Source organism: Gigantopelta aegis, chromosome 6 (assembly GCF_016097555.1).
Source record: "Gigantopelta aegis isolate Gae_Host chromosome 6, Gae_host_genome, whole genome shotgun sequence".
Classification (NCBI taxonomy): domain Eukaryota; kingdom Metazoa; phylum Mollusca; class Gastropoda; order Neomphalida; family Peltospiridae; genus Gigantopelta; species Gigantopelta aegis.
In genome coordinates, this window is record NC_054704.1 from 26,492,875 (window position 1) to 26,514,311 (window position 21,437).

The following is a 21,437-nucleotide window of genomic DNA, read 5'->3' on the forward strand; positions in this document are numbered from 1 at the left end:
TTCATCCTTATAATCCAAATAAGGTTCAAGCATGCTGTCCTGTACACACACACCTCAGCTATGTGGGCTGTCTGTCCAGGACAGAGGGTTAGTTGTTAGTTGTTAGTAGAGAGGGAAGTCGGTGTAGTAGCCTTACACCTACCCATTGAGTAGTTAAACCCGCTCTGGGTGGAAGCAGGGACCAGGATGCGAACTCAGTACCTACCAGCCTTATGTCCGGTGGCTTAACCAAAACATCACCGAGGCCGATTGTGTATGATTAGATTTTGTATGTTTTGTTTTGTTTTTCTTGTTCAGATTTAAGAACCGAGCCACGAGACCGCTGGGTGGTGCGCGGAGTATATCGGAGGACAGTGTGTTTTCACCGGAGCAGCGTGACCCGAGTCTAGGACCGCTCAACAAGATTGCTGTGTCTGAGGAGAACCTCGCCAGACCTGCCTTTCATGTATGATATCATCATAGTTTTACTTACCTTTAATTCTTGTATATCATTGTCAGGGCTAGCTCTGGCACTCGCCAAATTCGCCATTTGTGAATTTTGAAAGCAGTTGGCAAATTTTATTTTAATTTGGCGAAATAATTTCAGGTAATAACTGACATTTTAAAGAAAATATTTGTTAGTGAAATGTTGTGCTCTCCGTCGTCTTTGGATATGCAAACCATTTTCATGTCTCAATTTAATAGCCTAGGAGGATGCCGATCCATTGGCTACTACTATCTGGTCCATGTGTTAGCAGGAATCGTAAATGCTGTTGCATAAGGGAAAATATTATGACACATTGCTGGCAAATAATGAAAAACAACCTTTATCAAGTAGGTTTTCAGCTTTCTTAAATGCAGTTGAGTTTTTATTTTTAAAAGGGTATGACATCACCATTTCTTGGGGAATGGAGTTGAGGTGGATTTTATTTGAATATTAGCTATTGTTGATTGTAGTTTTCTTATAAATGTTATGATTGGCTATATCAGTACCATGTGATTTAATTATTTAGAAATCTTGCATTGAAATTGAATTGGCCTTTGTGATGCAAACATTTAGAGTGAAGCGAACATCAGTAATTTTGTAGGTGCAGTGATGTATGTAATAACCTACATTGTAGACAGCTTGCAACTTTCACATGATGTTGCCAAACAAGATTAAACTAGGTGTGGTGTTAGACATCCTGGAAATACACATTTCAGAAATTTAAACAATCATCTTTTAGTTGCACATGACTAGGGTATTTACTGAAATACAACAGAATACATCCAGTGGTTTAAAGGCAACAACAACATCCATTTGTTTTACATGTTAGTGACAGTGCCTGTGGTGCATTCTCAATATTTACCTTGTAGAGAAAGCAAGCATCTTTTAGTACCTACCAAACACCAAAGGGTGTCCAGAGATGAAAATCATCCAGATGTTACTGATAATTTACTGAAATTCCACTCAACTCCATAACTGTGCCCATCATTGTTCTTTCATGAAAAAGTCACAGTAACCCGTTACTTTTTAAAAATCAGATGAGTTCTCTAGATTGTTTGTGATGTTCATCTCTTGTTATGTAATCCCAGGAAAGAAACTGGAATAATGCAGTTCATCCAGACATTGTGGAGTGGATGTCCAAACAAAAGGTAATAATCCACATAATTTCTGACTTATTTAACTGTTTTTCAGAATGAACTGTTCAGCAAGTTGAAGAAGCGTCAGTCCCAGTATTCTGAGGACGATGGCGGTGCAGAAGATGGATTTGGACAACTTAAGGTAGATATCCTCTTCACTCAGATTGATACATAACCATGTGTAGCAGATTCTTCAAACTGGCATCCGTATCATCCAGGTTTTTGTGTAAACCAAGCCCATGCTTATAAAACTTTTTAGAGTCCAGACTCCATCTCTAATCACATCACACGCATACAGTTTGTATGGTGTTGTCATGACATTAGTGCCTCAGATTCTATTAGAGTCTCGAGTCTAGACTCTAAAAGATTTATAAGCACCATGCCAGGGTGATTACAGAGCATCATTCAGTAAACAGTAGCTGGGGTGAAGGTTTTGCATACTGGTACAATTCCTCAGTTCCTCCTTGAATCCAGTTTAGACAGTCGACTGTAGTATCAGTGTTCGAGATTAACGGTATCCCGATATCCCGGGGATACCAGAATTTAAGTTTGGATACCAGACTTCAAGAACCCAGTATCCCATCGGGATACCATATAATTATTAATTTTTTTTTTTTAAACATGCGTTTTTATTTTTCGCTGAAACAATGCAAGTCGTAATTTACTGGTAAAGTCTAATGCTACACTGGAGCAATAGCGGCATAGCAATGGACTGGGAACCGCTAAGTAGCTATTGTTTTTGTTGGAAGTTTCCTCCCTTCAAATTTTATTTGAGATATTATTAATTCCACATCTGCAAAAAATTGATACAGGTAGGTTTATCATTAGTAATGTCAGAAACACTTATAGATTACTGCTAAATATTAATTTATGTCAGTATTACACAAAAATAGATGCAGCAAATCTTTTTGCCGATTCCGTTTGATTGTGAATTTCACGAATTTCGCGATTTTGATTGCGGTTTAGCATTAGACTGGGAACGAGAACAGTGTCGTCCAAGTTTGTTACGATGTTATTTATGAATTTCATTTAAATGGGATACCAAATTATCAGGTGGGATACCAGATTTTGAAATTTTAGTATCCAACTAGGATACTGCCAACAATGTTTGATCTCGAACACTGACTATATGTAGTATAATACATCCATTTGATCATGGGTGTCCTTTTTGTTCTATCTATCTGTTTAAGAATTTTACATGCCCATTCAGAGCAAGCTGTTGTTGCACACACCTATCATGGGCACAAGTGTTGACTTGCCAACTGTTCCATCCATGACAAACGGTTTTGTTCAGACATACTAGTAATACATAGCAAAAAATCTGAAGACTCAGTCAGTTATGACTTTTACACATTTACAATCCACACTGGCTTTAAACACTGTTTCGGCAAAATATATTTTTTTATCAAATCTGTGAACACATCCACTGACCTATTTGTTCTTCCATTTATATATTTCAACACAATCATCTCCTAATGTGTAACAACTAGATGTTCTTTCCTGATGAATATTGACCTCATACTCGTGATGAAATTTGGTCAAAATTATTGCCCACAGTGTTCCAGCAGATACTTTATAGGACGCTGTTGGCTGTTGCACTCCATCTCAATCTTGCAGCATAAATACCTTATTTAGATGGATTTCATCCAGTACCAGGGATTGGCTTTTTGTGAGCCACACATACTGAGTTGGTTCCATGTGCTGAGTAACAACTGTTATTACCAGAACCCACGAGATGGAAAAAATCAATATGACGTAATGTCTGTTGGTGTCCATGTTTTGTCAGTGCCTTTCTAAATGTGTTGCACTAGAAAGGTGGTGTGTTTTGGAGAATTTTTTATATAAACCAATGACTTTTCAAAGGAATTTTAGTATGGATTCTTATTTTCTTACAGAGAGAGGTTTGTTGTTTGTGTTCGTAATGTATTGGTGTGTGGGTTGTAAAGTTCTGAGTTATAGAATTTACTAAAGCAGTGTGTTGTTGCCAGTCATACATGCAGATATGCAGTTTTCTGATAAACTCACTGCAACAAAGGCTAATACATACATATATACTGGAAGCATTGTTAAGTTATGAACTGGTTCTGAAATGTTTCAATATTTTTTCTGATGGCTATTTACTTTGGGTTTTTTTGTGATCGGAAAGTGTAGCCCATGAAGTGGCGACAGCGGGTTTCCTCTCTCTATATCTGTGTGGTTCTTAACCATATGTCTGATGCCATATAACCATAAATAAAATGTGTTAAGTGCATCGTTAAATAAAAAATGTCTTTCTTTCTGTTCAGTTTGTAATGTTCACCAGTGTTTTCATTTGTGTCAGTTTGACTTCACAGTTACTGGTGAATTATTAAGGGAGCTAACACAATTCCACACTGAAACACTGGTTAAAGACTTTAGCCATGTCGGGCTTGGTTAACAGTTGGATGGGTGACTGGCCGAGAAAAGGAGAATTGTAAACATTACCATTTATGGGCAAATAGCTTGGGCAGCCAAGTTGTTTGACTGGGTCACTGTGCTTAAACTGTGGTTGGAAATAAAGAACAAGTTTAAATGTTTTAATTTGTGGACTTGACAAGACTGGCAGTATTGTAGGTGACTTGCATTTTATTGTTAAATTTTACTGTTTATAAAATGAGAGTAATGATTCCTACTTAATTACTTTGCTTTAGAATATGACTTACTAGTAAGGTAAAACAAATTACATTTTATTATGGGCCACTCACAGTTATCAAAATTGCCACAAACATATAAACCATACTCATTCTTGGTATTTCTATCTCTTAACTGGAGCACATTGATTTATTAATCATCGGCTATTGGATGTCAAACATATGGCAATTTTGACACAGTCATAGAGAGGAAGCCTGCTACATTTTTCCATTAGTAGCAAGGGATCTTTTATATGCACCATTCCACAGACAGGATAGCACATACCATGACCTTTGACATACCAGTCGTCGTGTACTGGCTGGAATGAGAAATAGCCCAGACCGACTGCGCATCAAGCGAGCATTTTACCATTGGGCTACGTCCCACCCCTGTTTCTTAAAAATGCATACAAAATGTTGATTTTGTTAGGATATGCTGGCATTACACAAACATTGTCACACACATGTACATAGGCACACATTCATGCATGGGGTGGGACGTAGCCTAGTGGTGAAGCTATTTCTCGTACCGTGACTGATATATACAAGGTCATGGTATGTGCTATCCTGCCTGTGGAATGGTGTACATAAAAGATCCCTTCCTACTAATGGAAAAATAGAGCGGGTTTACTCTAAGACTATACATCAGAATTACCAAATGTTTGACATCCAATAGCCAATGATTAATAAATCAATGTGCTCTAGTGGTGTTGTTAAACAAAACAAACTTTTAGCATGCATGCACACTCGCCACACACAAACACAATACACACAATTCTCACCACACATGCATACTCATACACACACACACACACGTCACCACACATGCACACTCATACACACACACACATTCACACTCATAAACACACACACACCTCACCACACATGCACACTCATACACACACACACATGCACACTCATATACACACACACACACACACACAGACCTCACCACACATGCACACTCATATACACTCATGCACACACACACTTTTCACCACACATGCATACTCATACACACACACACACACACACACACACGTCACCACACATGCATACACACACACACGTCACCACACATGCACACACACACACAAACGTCACCGCACATGCATACTCACACACACACACACGTCACCACACATGCATACTCATACACACACACACGTCACCACACATGCACACTCATACGCACACACACACACACACACACACACATTCACACAAACACACACACACCTCACCACACATGCACACTCATACACACAAACACACACACACACACACAGACCTCACCACACATGCACACTCATATATACTCATGCACACACACACACACCTCGCCACACATGCACACTCATACACACAGAAACACACAGACACACACACACACCCACACACACACACACATACCTCACCACACATGCACACTCATACACACACACACACACACACCCATACAGACACACACACACACACACACACACACACCTTACCACACATGCACACACACACACATACATACCTCACCACTCGTACACACACACCTCACCACACATGTACACGCATACACACACACATACAGACCTCAACACACATACAGACCTCACCACACATGCACACTTACACACACACACACACACACACACACACACACACACACACACACACATCTCACCACACACACACATACCTCACCACACACACACATACCTCACCACACATGTACTCATATACACACATACCTCACCACACACACATATACCTCACCACACATGCACACTCATACACACACACACACACATACCTCACCACACACATACATACCTCACCACACATGCACACTCATACACACACACACAGACACACACACACATACACACACACATACCTTACCACACACACACATACCTCACCACACATGTACACTCATGCACACACACACACACCTCACCACACATGCACACATACACATACCTCACCACACATGCACACTCATACACACACACACACACACACACACACACAGACACACACATACCTCACCACACACCCATACATACCTCACCACACACACACACATACCTCACCACACACACATACCTCACCACACACACCCATACATACCTCACCACACATGCACACTCATACACACATACACAGACACACACATACCTCACCACACACACATACCTCACCACACACACATACCTCACCACACACACACACACACACACACACACACACACAGGGTCTCGTTTTACAATTTAAAGAATTAGGGACCATTAAATTTGGCCAGTTTTGAAAGGATTTCAGTTTTACCAGGATTCGGTTTGTTCAGATAAGTTTTTGACAAGTTTCACTGTATATACACCTACTAATATATTTTCTTCATCGTAGCTGCTAATCAAAAACCATGCAGTGATTTTTGTGTCAGCAGTCACACAAAGACATCTGATACTAGACTGCTAATATATTGATTTAATGATTTTGTTTTTCTCTTGGGTCGTATAACCCTTTGTTTAAGAACAACTGTAGGATGTCTGTTCTAAATCAAGTGTCAACTACGGTAATGAGATCAACTGTATATTATATCCCTGTAAAGTAATATCAAGTCAGACGTGGTGGTCTGCTGGTCTGCGATAATGTAATATGATGACATATTTCAGACTCAAGCATCAAGCAGTAGGGAGAGTGACAAGAGTTTAATCAGCATGGACAGTTCGGATAATGAAGAGGTAGGCAATTAGAAATATTGTTCTGATATTGTGTAATCACATATATTAAAGTCGCAAACCCAAGTTTCTACCTGTAATAATGGACATTAATATTGGTTAATGTACATTTACAAACCTGTAATACATTTGGAAATGGTTACAATAGAGTGAAAAAGAGTCTGATGTTGAAACAGGGAATATCCTTACAAAATAGATTAGAGCTTGTCTCCATAAATGTTACTTCTTAGAAGTATGTGTGTTTTTAAGAATATAAAAAAAAATGCATTTTGGGCAATCTGATTAAAATTAGCTCTACTGGGTCTACCAGTAGATCTAACAGCATTGTGTGGACACTATAAATAACCATTTAAATATTGACCAATTACACTTCGCCTTTTACAGCGTTATTCGGGAGCATACAAATTCTAAAAGTATTGGGCGAGACTGTTTATGCAATGGATGAACTTATTGGTCAATTTCAACACTGAAGAAATGGGGAAAAGTGCAGTAATAAACTCTGGATTTTATACTAGTATAAATAGATTTTGTGGCTATACCATCACGAGTTTTTTTTTGTTCATCTTGAAGCTAATTTTATATAAAGTTTTATATTGAAATTAGTTTCTGGCATACTTCGTAATTCACCCGAATCATTTCGTATACCCTCGGCATAATCCCGAATGTTTTCAAATTCTTTTCAAATCACTGGCATGTTTTGCAAGTAAGGTTTTGATTGGTCGAATGAAAGGTCAGCTGGACATGAGCTCCAACGGGCTGCTGTTAGATCCACATGTAATAGTGGAGCTAATTTTAATTAGATTGCATTTTGGGATACAGTATTAGAAACACCATGATGATCAGAAACACTTCAGATGAATGGAAATGGATAATCTAAACAATAAAATGTAAATAGTGTTTGATTTAAGTATGAAAAACAGCTCTAATAGTGAAAAATACCCCATAGTGTTTAAAACAAGGGTCTGTCGCTTTAAGAGGACCACATCTATTATGCAGCCATACCATCTATCAGAGTAATCACCTCTGTGAAACATGCTTTTGAAAATGTAATAAAAGGTAAATGTTTTATACAAAATCTAGTATGTGTACATGCATACCATATTAAATGATTTGGGATAATGTTAATGTAGATCTTAAAAATTGTGGTTGCTTGTAAAAATGGTCTGTAATACTAGGAAATACAGACACTGTTTTTAATCATAACATTTACCCAATTAACTTTAGAATTTAAAAAAATCCCAACATGCATGTGATATAAATTAATTACTTGATATATTATATAGAATTTTTTTTTTTAGATGACCTTGTTGATTCTTGAAACTCATTTCCTATTTTATTTTCCTTTTGAAGGAGGATATTTTTATGAGCAACTGGCCTGCTGCACAGAAACCAAAGAGGGTGGGCAAAAGCTCTGGCTCAAGTCAGCCCATGGACTTTGAATCTGTGAAGAGTTCACAGCACTTGACCTCTGATGCTGCCAAACACAAGTTGTCTGTGAGACCCAACAAACGAAAGGCCTCCAGACAGTCCCGCATACATCGAGATGTAAGTAGCAGTGCACAGAGTGAAATAAAATTAGTTTAGACTTAAAGTTTGTTTTGTTTAATGACACCACTAGAGCACATTGATTTATTAATCGTCGGCTATTGGATGTCAAACATTTGATAATTTTGACATATAGTCCCAGTGAGGAAACTTGCTACATTTTTCCATTAGTAGCAAGGGATCTTTTTTATGCACCATCCCACAGACAGAATAGCACATACCACGGTCTTTGATATACCAGTCATGGTGCACTGGCTGGAACGAGAAATATCCCAATGGGCCCACTGACAGGATAGTTTAGACTTAGACTGGAGTAGATGATTGTAGAAATAAATTAGTTTAGACCTGGAGTAGATGATTGTAGGTTTCATGTAGCCCAGTTGTAAAGAGCTCTCTTGATGCGCAGTCAGTCTAGGATCGATTCAGTTCAGTGGGCCCATTGAGCTATTTCTCATTCCAGTCAGTGCATCATGACTGGTAACGTTGTGGTATGTGCTATCCTGTCTCTGGGATGGTGCATATAAAAAAATCCCTTGCTGCTAATGGGTTTCCTGTACAAGACTACAGTGAAACCCCTCAAAACCGGACAGCCATGGGACCAAGGAAAAAGTCCGGTTTTGAGGGGTATCCGGTTTACAGAGGTTTCAGTATTGAGGTAAACTATTAGTTGGTTGGTGTTCTCTACTGATATAGTAACTAATAAAACTGCAAAAAAAAACAGGTACACTTTCGAATTATTTTAAGATTATCATAAAGTGATAATTCAAGGTGGCGGCATTTCGCTGGACGTTCCGACATGTCTAAAGTAAATACTAAAATGAATCACTGTTGACAAATTTCCCACCAAATCAAGCCAAACAATTTTACTCTTGGTTACTCTTTATTTTGTTAGATAAACTTTGCAAAGATACAAAAAAAAAACGACAACAAAAAAAGGGTTCAAACAATTGGAAAAATGAATTAAATTCCTAGTTGTTTTGCCGTTCATTGCGGTAATCATGAGATGTACATGTAGGCTATGAAAAGGAGCTCAATCAAATTCATAAGTTAATCGAACTTTGTAACAATCGAGCTCAGAATAAAGGGAGTACATGTGTTTCTTCCAGTTATTTAAACATCAACGCTGTTAATTAATCCCTTAATTGGTATTTGTCAACTGCACAACAGTGACACTGGAGCATACGCACGTGTAATTAGCTCTGTGTACGCAATCACGTTATCGGCTGAGTAGGTATTCAAATTATAAGTAATGCGACACCATAATTGACATCGGTGTCACCGTCAGGTTTTCTGAGGTAAAATTTGCATTAAAGAAACACAATGGGACTGGATAATTTCGTCCTGTGCAGTTTAGAGGGGTTTCCGGTTTAGAGAGGTAAATTTTAGTGTTAAAAGATACGCAAATCACGGGACCATGTGAAACATCCGGTTTTGAGGGAATTCCGGTTTACTGAGGGTCCTGTTTTGAGGGGTTTCATTGTATTCATAAAAATTACCAAATGTTTGACATTCAGTAGCTGATGATTAACAAATCAATGTGCTCTAGTGGTGGTGTTAAACAAAACAAACTTTATTGTATGTTTCACATGCTATAAGTGTAAGGCAGTAACAGGTAATTCTGTATCTGGTCGATGTTTGGTGTAATTAATTTTATACATTTCATTTCATGCTCCATGTGTTGGATTGCATGACTGGTATATCAAATATCATTGCATGTTCTATCATGATCATGAAAAAGCTTGTGCAAACAAACAAGGACTTAATTGCTACTTCTAATAAAATGGAGTTACATTTTCTAATGAGGAGTTGAATGTGGAGTTGGCTTGAGGTGCGAGGTGTCGTAGAAACAATCCTCCATTTATATTTTCCACTAAGGGGGAGTGGGTTTGTGCATTAAGTAAGGGAGTACAGGAGGAAGGGGAGTTTACTTTCAGAGTATGTATACCAAGCTCTTAACTATCCAGTGTTCTGTTCAGTGTGAAAGAATGATGTATGCATGAACAACAGGTTAATGATCAAAGGTACAAAATATGTATATGGGGAAGGGATTTTAAAAATCCAGAGTTTTTGCATATGGTATGTACTTTATGTATGGCCCCTAATAGCCAATTAAAATATTCAATTTAATTTTTTTTTATCATGCTATGAACAATATTTGACATTGCACCAAGCTGTGCTAAAATGGTTTCTTCTTTTTTTAAATTTTTATTATGATTTAGGTTTTGTTGTTTTTTTTGTTCAGGTCAAAGCAACACATGGTCTTCCAAGCTTACACGAAGAGTCTCCAGTCAAAACAGAGGAGCAGAGTTCATACAGTATTACATCAAGTAGGTGACCTTTATCAGTATCCATGCAAACTGATTTCACTTGTTACATGCCAAATGAAACCAGTTGCATTAACTTCCATCATGCATCTATGAAAATGTTTCATTAGTTTTTTCTAATAATGTTTTGTTTGGGGGTTTTTTAGTTGCCGTTTTGTTATTCTTAAAGGCATACTGTCACGGATTTAAGGACCTTATTTCTCTGAAAATGGATAATAAATAAAAATTACATTAATTGTTGGAAACCAAATCTAGCTATCGTATCACCTTAACTGAACCCTGATGAAGTGAAATCCATGTCAACGCTCTCGGCAATTTTAGTTTTTTAATGATGGACCATTGCCATAATTCAATTATTTTTACAAAATATCATTAATAAATGGAGTATGGTGGTTATGAAGATGGTTGAATTAAAGTACATTTATTGACAAATCAAATTATTTTTTGTTCAGGTAATACTTTGTTAGGCCATTAAATAGATCAGTGGTCTGTGACAGTATGCCTTTAAAACACATTTGTAATCCTATATCTTTTCCAATAATGAAAACACAAAATCCATTATTGTATCGACAATTCAAGCATTCAGACACAGCCTTGTACTGATTACAAAATCAATGCAGTCATTAGTCAAACAAACACATAAGGTAAACAAACATATTAGATAAACAAACACAGGTTTACAAGACCAGCCCTGGTGATGTCAATATATATGGTTTAGCCATCTGACTTAAAGCTGGTAGGTACTGGGTTCATATCTGAGTACCAGCTCCCATCTAGAGCAAGCTTTCATGGCTCAATGGGTAGGGGTACAGCCACTACATGACCTTCTCTCTCACTAACCCCTAACAAAACTGACCACTAACCTAAATGTATGTGCCCATGACAGTATGCTTGAACCTTAATTGTACATAAGCATGAAAATTATTATAATCAATCAATCAATCAATCAATCAGTCAATCCATAAATCAAATATGCCATAATAATAGCCATTCAGGGATAACATGCAAAGATACCAGTCTCAGTGGTCTAGTGGTTAGACCATCAGACTAGAGGCTGGCAGGTACTGGATTCGCGTTCCAGTACCAGTTCCCAGTAGTAAGTTTGAACAGCTCAGTGTATGAACACTACACTGGCTTCTTTTTCACTAACAATTAACCACTAATCAGGGCTAGCTCTGACACACGCCAAATTCTCGCCAGTTGTGAATTTTGAAAATAATTGGCAAATTTTATTCTAATATGGCGATACAATTTTATGTAATAATTGATATTTTCTTACAAAATAACTGTGTACCTATAAAATTGGAAGTTTAATAGATAATATTACAAAATTTTCTGCTGACCCAGAGTTGACCCTGCTAATGATGTGTAATTATTATCATGTGGTGTACTAGTAACTATGTAGAGTTGAATAATTTTTTTATAATAATCCTGTTCTTCTTTACAGCTGATGTGTCACAGTCTGACATGTCTAACAGTTATTCTGAGGTGCTACAAGTTTCACATTCTGATACTTCCGACAAGACAAACATTTCCATAGTGCTATTACCACAAACGCCCAACACGGAGCCTCTCAAACCCTCTAGAGATGAGCCCACGTCACCCGGTGCTGTTAGCACCAGTGGTGAGACCAAGAAAGAACAGACTGCGTTTGGCAGTTCACACATATCGTCTGTCAAAGTGGAAGAAAAATCCTCACCTAAAGTATTGCGGTCTCATTCGGGACGACCACGTGAAGGTTCTGATGTCCAGGGTGTGGTGCCCTCGAGCGACCAGCAGAACGAACTCTCTCAGGCATTTAACAAGGTGAAACGCAGGTCAGTTAAGTTGACACAGGATGAGGAGAGGGATGCTCTTCCTTCAAAGGAGGCAGCTGGTGCTTCAATGCCAAGCCATGTGTCTGGACCGGCAGTGAGTGTTTCAGGCAAGTCTGGAGATAAAGTCGAGGTGAAGTCTTCTTCCAAGCCACAGCAGAGTTCAGTGTCTGTCTGTTCTACCCAGTCTTCACAGTCTGAGCCAAAGGACTCGAACATTACTGTTATTTCTACTTCAGTGGATCATAAACAACCTGTAGTCAAGAAAGTGTCCAGTGAGTCCAGGAAAGAGGAGGATAATAAATCGGAAACCAGTTCTGTTAAGTCAAACACTAGTTTCAAACGGGAGGGTTTGAAGGCAACAGATACATCAGATGTGGTTTCACCTGCTCGTGAAGATTATAAACTGCGACGCCAGTCTCGCAGTAAGACATTACCCGAGCAACCAGTGGCTAAAGACGAACAGTATGCTTCTAAAATACAAAGAACAAATTCCCACAGAGTGGACTTTGGAAGCGGTTCCCCTTCTGCTTCACCTAAGAAGAATGATGTAATGACATCATCAGCCATTATGACATCGGACCTGACGGCAAAGAAAAGTGATCCAAAGAGATGGACATGGACAGAGCCGGTAAACACTGAACCAGAATGGATGGCTGCCTTACGCAAAAAAAAGGCAGTTGGTAACGACAGTGAGAGTAATGCTGGTACAAAGACACAGCAGAGTGAAGCTAAACCCAAGGAGGTGTTCACTGTGGATGTTGGTAAAGACAAAAAGAAGGTGGAATCTGTGGGTCAGACTGTGGGCAGTACAAAGACAAAAGCAACAGTTAATTCACAAGTAGAGGTGGCACCACTGAGTAAAACTGGTGTGGGTTACATCCCAGGCAGAGGTGGTAGTGTGAAAGTGGATTCTGCAACAAGGCCTGATAGTGTAAAGTCATTCACTTCCAGAGCAAGCAGTGTCAAAGTTCCAAGTTCTAAGTCTGATACAGTAAGTGCAAAGATATCTCCAACTGAAGAAACCACAAAATCTTTCCCTAGAGTTGAGCCTGCTAAAACATCTAGAGTTGAGCCCGCTAAAATGTCTAGAGTTGAACCTGTTAAATCCACAAGAGTTGAAGCCACTAAATCATTTAGAGTTGAACCCAATCAAACATCTAAAGCTGAGCCCACTAAAAGTTCAAGGATTGAACCCACAAAGCCATCTTCCACTGTTCTTCCTGATTCTGCAAAACCACTGTACTCTCTGGCAGACTCTCGGAAGTCATTCTCGAAAACAGACAGTCCTAAAACATCTCCAAGCATAGTTACATCATCCACTCCATCAGAACCAAAGAAAACATTCTCCAGGGTGGACAGCACTAAAGCATCATCACCGTCGCATGGATCCAACTTACCCAAAGTTTCAGAGTCTGAAGTGAATAAGAAACCCGACTCGAAACCAGCAATGTCATTCAATTCCCGGGGATCTGTGCAATCGAAGGACTCGGTTGCCAAACCTAGTGCTACCTCATGGAAGACGAACACCCAGAAGAAAGAGAACGTCAAGGAGAATCCTCTGGCCCCGGTGAAAATTGAAATCATAGAGAAAGACCAACCAAAGGTGGAGGTTCCACTCAAAAAGGTGAGTCTCAGTAGGCAGGTCGGTATAGACTTCAGTACTTGACGGTCAAGGATCAAATAAATAAATAAAGTTTTATTTAACGACGCCACTAGAGCACATTGATTTTTTATCTTATTGTCGGCTGTTGGACGTCAAACATATGGTCATTCTGACACTGTTTGTTTAGAGGAAACCCACTCGCCACATAGGCTACTCTTTTATGACAGGCAGCAAGGGATCTTTTATTTGCACTTCCCACAGGCAGGATAGCACAAACCATGGCCTTTGTTGAATCAGTTATGGATAACTGGTCAGTGCAAGTGGTTTTACACCTACGCATTGAGCCTTGCGGAGCACTCACTCAGGTTTTGGAGTCGGTATCTGGATTAAAAATCCCAAGCCTCGACTGGGATCCAAACCCAGTACTTACCAGCCTGTAGACTGATGGCCTAATCATGACGCCATTGAGGCCGGTGTCAAGGATCAAAGATTCGAAGTATGTGTGTGATTCTTAACCTTCATGGTAGTAACACAGTAGTTATTTTAGCACTGTTATCTTAACATTAGTGCAATCCTCTTGCTATGACCAACTGGAGGGTTGGGGCAGAATATAGCTCAGTGGTAAAGTGTTTCCTGATGCACAGTTGGTCTAGGATTGATTGGCGTCAGTGGTAAAGTGTTTCCTGATGCACAGTTGGTCTAGGATTGATTGGCGTCAGTGGTAAAGTGTTTCCTGATGCACAGTTGGTCTAGGATTGATTGGCGGCAGTGGGCCCATAGGGCTATTTCTCATTACAGCCAGTGCACCATGACTGGTATATCAACGGCCATGGTATGTGCTATCCTGTATGTGGATCCCTTGCTACTTGTAGAAAAATGTAGCTGGTTTCCTCGCTGAGACTGTATGTCCGAATTACTAAATGTTTGACATCCAATAGCTAATGATTAATAAATCAATGTGTTCTAGTGGTATCATTAAAGAAAAACAAACTTTAAACTTTCCACTTGTTGAGGGTTGTATGTTGTAAGTAGTGACAGAACAAACAGTTTATTGTTTTTAATGAGCTTTAACTAAACTTCACTATAAAGTCATATTGATTTCAAATAATAATTGCTTTCTTTTGAAGCATGGTTGTCATTGTGATAGGATTTCTGATCATAAATACAACAATAGAAGAACAAATGTCTTGCATAATTTAAAATGTGTGTGTGTGTGTGTGTGTGTGTGTGTGTGTATATATATATATATATATATATATATATATATATATATATATATATATATATATATATATATACACACACACACACATGTATAAAGATCTCAGCTATTCTACATTTTCAACAGTGTTTTTCATTAACATGAAATTATATTCTTTAGTAATTGTCTACCTACCCAAAAGTATTATAAAAAGTTGAAACAGTTGATGCAGCTTAATTGCAGTTACTGATGAGATTGCAGCAGTAGACTCAGGTGGACTAATGCCATCATAGCTCTCAAAGTACGTGTTGTTATTTTATTTTATTTTTTTGCAGAAAATTTCTCCTTTGACATCTGAAACTCCTGAAAAGTTTTCCTCACATCGGTCTTCCAAGGTTCTCGACATGGTGAAGAATTTTCAGAAAATGCAGACGGCTGAGCCAGTGGTTCAGTGACAGCTGAAATGGAAAAGTCTTTTAAGTGATAACTGTGAACAAGCATATTGGTGACAACAAAACACTGAGCAAGTGTTTTAATGACAACTGAACAAGTGTTTCTTTGACAACTGAACAAGTGTTTCAGTGACAACTAAACAAAGCGTTTCAGTGACAACTGAAAAAGTGTTACAGTCACTGTGACTACAATATTGTGATTTACAGATTTTTACTAAAAACATAGTTTCAAGAAGTTTAATGGTGCATTGTATATCAGAGCCAGAAAATTCCAAAGCACTGGATGGTGGTTATCAAACGATGTCTTGTTTTATACTTAGCCAACTGCTTGGAGTCTAATTACAAACTTAGTTCACTAGTTTAGGTACAAAATCGGAAGAAGAATGGTTTTCTTTTTTCCGTGCTGGACCATGAAGAAAAATAAGGCCATTAGTAGTAACCGTTAGACCATAAATGGTAAAACCAAGTTGCTAGCTTCAAGTTAGTGCATTGACATGTAAAATATAATATTCACTAGGGTGGACCTAGAAAATATTTTACGGAGGGGACCAAGGGCAAAAGAACACATGAACCAACTCACTGAAAAGGGCATTTCAATGAAAATTGTAAACAAATTGTTCCAAAAAAAGGAAAACTTTAATTATCTCCTCGCAGTGAATTTTCATGAAACTTCATAACACCTTGAAAGAGTTCATGTTTTACATCTGCATCGATGGTCAAAGTTATTATTGCTAAAAATAGAAATATGCCATCATTGCTTTAGCAACTTAAGTTCTTATCTGATTATTTGTGAAACTTCATATATGTAGGAAAAGGATAATGATGTTTAATTTTTTTAGGGGAGAAGACACATTCTGAGAAACCAGTTAGTGTAGTGGTTAAGGCTGGTCAGTACTTGGTTCACACCCCAGTACTGGTTTCATCCAGAGTGAGTTTTAACAACTTGCTGCGTAGGTGTAAGAACACTATACAGACTAACCACTAATTACTAATCCACTGTCTGGAACAAACGGCTCAGCATGCTTGAACTTTAATTGGACATAAGCTCGGAAATATGTTCAAACAAATAAACCAACCAGGTGTAAAACAAAAATGGCATGTAGAAAAGAGGTTTTAAAATTGTTTTATCTTATCCTTTTTTTTAATACCTAATGGCCATATTTCACAGTGGGATGCTTTGCATAATTGTATATTTTGATATATATTATTATGTAAAAAAAATTAAAGTTACTTGTTGTTTTTGTACACCACTGGCACTGTAACAGGTTACAGAGTTTGTAAATATGTCATTCCATTTAATATTTAGAGCAGTCTTTAACATTCAACAGTGTATTTTGTGATTTTTCTGCTGATATTAAAGCTTGAGGGAACAAAGGGAGGTAACAATAAAAAAATAAGGCATTTGGCAATAAAATTTCAGATTCTTTGTTTTGCTTTATTTACACTGTTTTAGTTTGTTCTTTAAGTTAGTAAGCATCTGTCTCAGATTTATAGTGTTTTCACCTGTTGATTTGTTTTTCTTCTTCTCGTTTTGTTTCTGTACTTTGTAGATCAATGTACCTTGTACTATTATAATTGTTATGAGATGCCCCAATAGCTCCAAGGATGAAACTGTGTACTTTAACAACTAAAATTGATCACTTTTATATATATTGCTTTTGATTTAAAACAGATTACAATTTAAATGGTTATTTTCCCTTTCTAGAATACCGTATTATAACTTCTAAATAGAATTCCTTTTGATGTATTTCAGTTAACGGTAAATTGAAGTAAGCAACCTGCCCACCCCTCCCAACCCAATGTATTCTGCTCAATGGTAATGGAATGAAAATATAAATATTTTTTATCAGTGAGTTTTTATTTTTTTAAAAACATAGCTCACATTGTGAACACTACATATACATAGTTTGTTTCATTAGTTGTCAAAAATGCTAATGACATTTATATGATCACCTTTGTATGGTGTTGTATTTTCACTGCTATTAACAATATTCACTCTTATAGTATATTTTATAGTGGGACAATGCTCAAAAAAGCTGTGATCCAAGTTTTTTTTCGGAGCCTTTTTGAAAAAGAAACGAGCCATTTGAAACCACTCGAATTTAATTAACATTATTTTGTCATTAATTATTAAAAGTATGATTGAACTTTACAGGGATATTATAATGGCATATAGCAAACAATTACCTATTCAATTATGATAATTGGGCATTTAAATTTGGGCATAAAAATGGCTTATTACCATTTTTTAATTTTTCTTATTCTGTCTTTATACATGTAGTTCTGAAAATATATGGCCTAATTAAAATAATATATTTAAATTTTAATGTTTTAATTTTCTGTATTATACATATACCTATATAGTAGGTTCTTTTTACATCATTAATGACCTATGTATTCAGTGCCCTTCGTTTCACATTAAAAATTCTATTTTGTATGAACCACATATATTTTTCATGCAGTCACTTTTACTTTTGAATAATGTAGCCTAGTGTATATAAATGTGTATATACCATCATGTATTATATGTAAATATTATACATAGATGTAAAGACAGGTATATATATGTATATGATATATTGTTTTATAACGTACATGTACGCTAATTTCATGGGTTTGAAAAAACATAGTTGAAAAATTCTTTTCAATCACAGGGTTGTCTATTACAATTAATACATTGTATTTAGATAGTTGCTTAACTGCACATCATTTTAAATTCACTAGATGAACTCCTTCCATTATAAATCTATCGGTGTCTGAATTAAATATTTACTCATAGTCTGCACCATTTATGCAAGCAAAGGCTTTAATTCCATCTCATCGTCAGACAATATATCATTTCATTTGGTGAACTTACATCACAAATACATCAGTTCATGAGATGATCTGGCATCAGCCAATGTATATTTTCTCTGGGTGTCTGAAAAACTGTATAAACTCATTTTAAACATCTAATGCAATTTTATTATCGATCATCAGTTTGCAGAAATATTGATCAAGGATTGATTAGTAATTGATTACAGGTACGTCATGCTTTTGGAAACTTAAGTCTGTTTGCTGCATGTGCAAACACATTGGAGTTGTCAGGTTTTTTTTTTTGGGGGGGGGGGGGGTTGTTAAAGAAAAATTGAGTGTACTATCACTTGAGGTCACAGTAACACACTTGTGCCAGAAATGATGATTTTACTGCTTACAGTGATTTATTAATATCGGGTATGTGCATAATCCACTACATGTAATAGAATCTTAAACAGACTTCAGTTTACAACAAACATGAGTCAGTAATGTACTAATGTTCCTTTAACAAAACAATATTCTTAAGCAAACAATAAATAGAGGATAATAAACAAGTTACCAGTTATTATCAAATTTATGTCCCGAGTGAAATAATTTTCAGTTGTCACGAGCTTTATTATTTCACGAGGGACATAAATTTGATAATAACTGGTACCGAGTTTGTTATTCTATTTATTACATCAGCTACTTTTTCTCTAGAAGCCTTTATTTTCGACGCACATGCACGAAAGGCCAACCTGTAAAGAAACGATGTAAACCACTTTGCGCACTTTCTGAGAATTGCTATAACTTTGTAATTTAATCACGTTCATAAATAATTTTAAAAAACCAAAAGTATTCTTTATTCTGCTACAAAATCTATAAGGAATTGCATTAAAATGACATTTTGTTATAAATTTAACACCAAAAATAAAGAGCCGTAAACGTAAATTCTTTAAACTACATGACGTCATTTTGTGTGTTTGCCAAATCGTGATGACGTCATATTTAGTACCGACACGGTCATTGGTTTGTGAGTGTCAAATTGTCCAATAGTATTGTTCGTTAGACCAATGCAGAATATTTCTCACTGAGAAAATATGGAAAATATTTTCCCTGTTATGAGTGACCGCTGGGGTAATAATGCCTGAATATACAACAGAAATGTAACAATATTATTGTACTATCTGACTATGAAGGACACAGTAATCCTGGAATTTACAACAGACATGATAATTTTAAGACTTGAATTTTGTTTTTAATACCGGTATGCTATAAGTAAGATACTTGTATGGAAATTAAAGGTTGTACATGCCTATGAATGAATTTTGTCCAGAATGTTCAGTTTAATTAATAAATAATCAAATTAAAATATTTATACAGAAAAAAAGGATTTATCATGAAAAATGTCTGTGCATGGATCTTTAGTCATTCTGTATTTATAAACATATCGAATGTTATAATTAGCAAATATTAAATAAAGAAAGAAACAAACAAACAAAACAAACAAATAAATAGAAAAATACAAATTAAAGATTCATAGAAAAATTAATGTAATTTTTTTTTAGATTAGATTATAATGTTAAAACTGAAGACTTTTAAATGAGGAATAAAAGTCAAATATGGAAATTCATTATTTATTTTTAGAAAATGATTGTGCAGGGTTATTTAGGCTTAGAGTGTATGGGAAGTTGAAGCTAAAAAATTTAATACATAAAACAAAACAAAAAAACTGATTCATGTTTTTTTAAATATGTGTTGTGAGAAAATGCTTGTCCTCATCTCTTCAGGGATTTTGTACAGAATATGGATTGAAAACATTGAAGATATTTTGTTTTAATAAATAAAGAATAAAAGTGAAATATTATGAAAGCAAGATTTCTTGTTTAAAACACTTGTGCCTGTGTCTTCAGGGACTTTGTTTTGTTTGTGTATGGAATGTTCAAAGTTGAAAAATATTTCGTAATAAATAAAATTAAAAAATATATTTAAAAAGAAATTATTTATTGTGAGAAAAGGATTGTGCCTGTCTTTTCAGGGAATTTGTACAGTGTGATACAGAATGTTATGATTGATGAATGAAAATACTGATACAAAAATGAAAGTTTGTGCCTGTCTCTTCATGGAGTGTGATACCAAATGTTAAGATTGAAGACTAGTTTTTTTATGTTGTTGTTTAAACATTTAATATTTATGCCTTCAGATAAAATGCCTATCAATTATTTCGTAAAATTTACAAATATTATTAAAAATACATAATTTTATTTGCCATGATTACCATTAATTGAAATATTCAGCAAATTATTTACAATATTTATGCCTTCAGATAACAAGCCTATCAATTATTTAGATAAATTTACAAGTATCATTAAAAATACATAATTGTATTCACCATGATTACCATTAATTGAAATATTCAGCAGATTATTTACACTATTTATTGCATTACTCATAGCTTGAACAATGCTTTAAACAATTCTTGGTAGATGTATACTATTCATGTCAAACAATACTTTGGAACTACTCTTACAATATTTCAAAACTTTGTTCATAGACATAAATGTTGCTTATAATTTACATATCACAACAATTTTGAAGCTACTCTATATGTTTGTGCTTGTACATGTAAGTCATTAGTGTTGTGAAAATTGCAGCTAATGTACATTATCATAGTTTGTAAACTAAGTCTTGTACATCATAATATGCCACATTACTATAGCCAGCCAGGGATTCAT

At 36.3% G+C, this 21,437-nt stretch overlaps 1 protein-coding gene across 1 annotated transcript in view; it reads left to right on the top strand.

The window, feature by feature from the left end:
- Positions 1–19,352, top strand: part of LOC121374022 (dentin sialophosphoprotein-like) — a 78,115-nt gene extending 58,763 nt beyond the window's left edge. Inside the window, exons 4-10 of the mRNA XM_041500898.1 lie at positions 298–445; positions 1,658–1,744; positions 6,920–6,988; positions 8,336–8,530; positions 10,773–10,857; positions 12,302–14,295; positions 15,811–19,352. Of these exons, the coding sequence (XP_041356832.1) occupies positions 298–445; positions 1,658–1,744; positions 6,920–6,988; positions 8,336–8,530; positions 10,773–10,857; positions 12,302–14,295; positions 15,811–15,930 (2,698 nt within the window). The 3' untranslated portion in view covers positions 15,931–19,352. The remainder of the gene's footprint in view (positions 1–297; positions 446–1,657; positions 1,745–6,919; positions 6,989–8,335; positions 8,531–10,772; positions 10,858–12,301; positions 14,296–15,810) is intronic.
- Positions 19,353–21,437: the final 2,085 nt, after the last annotated feature.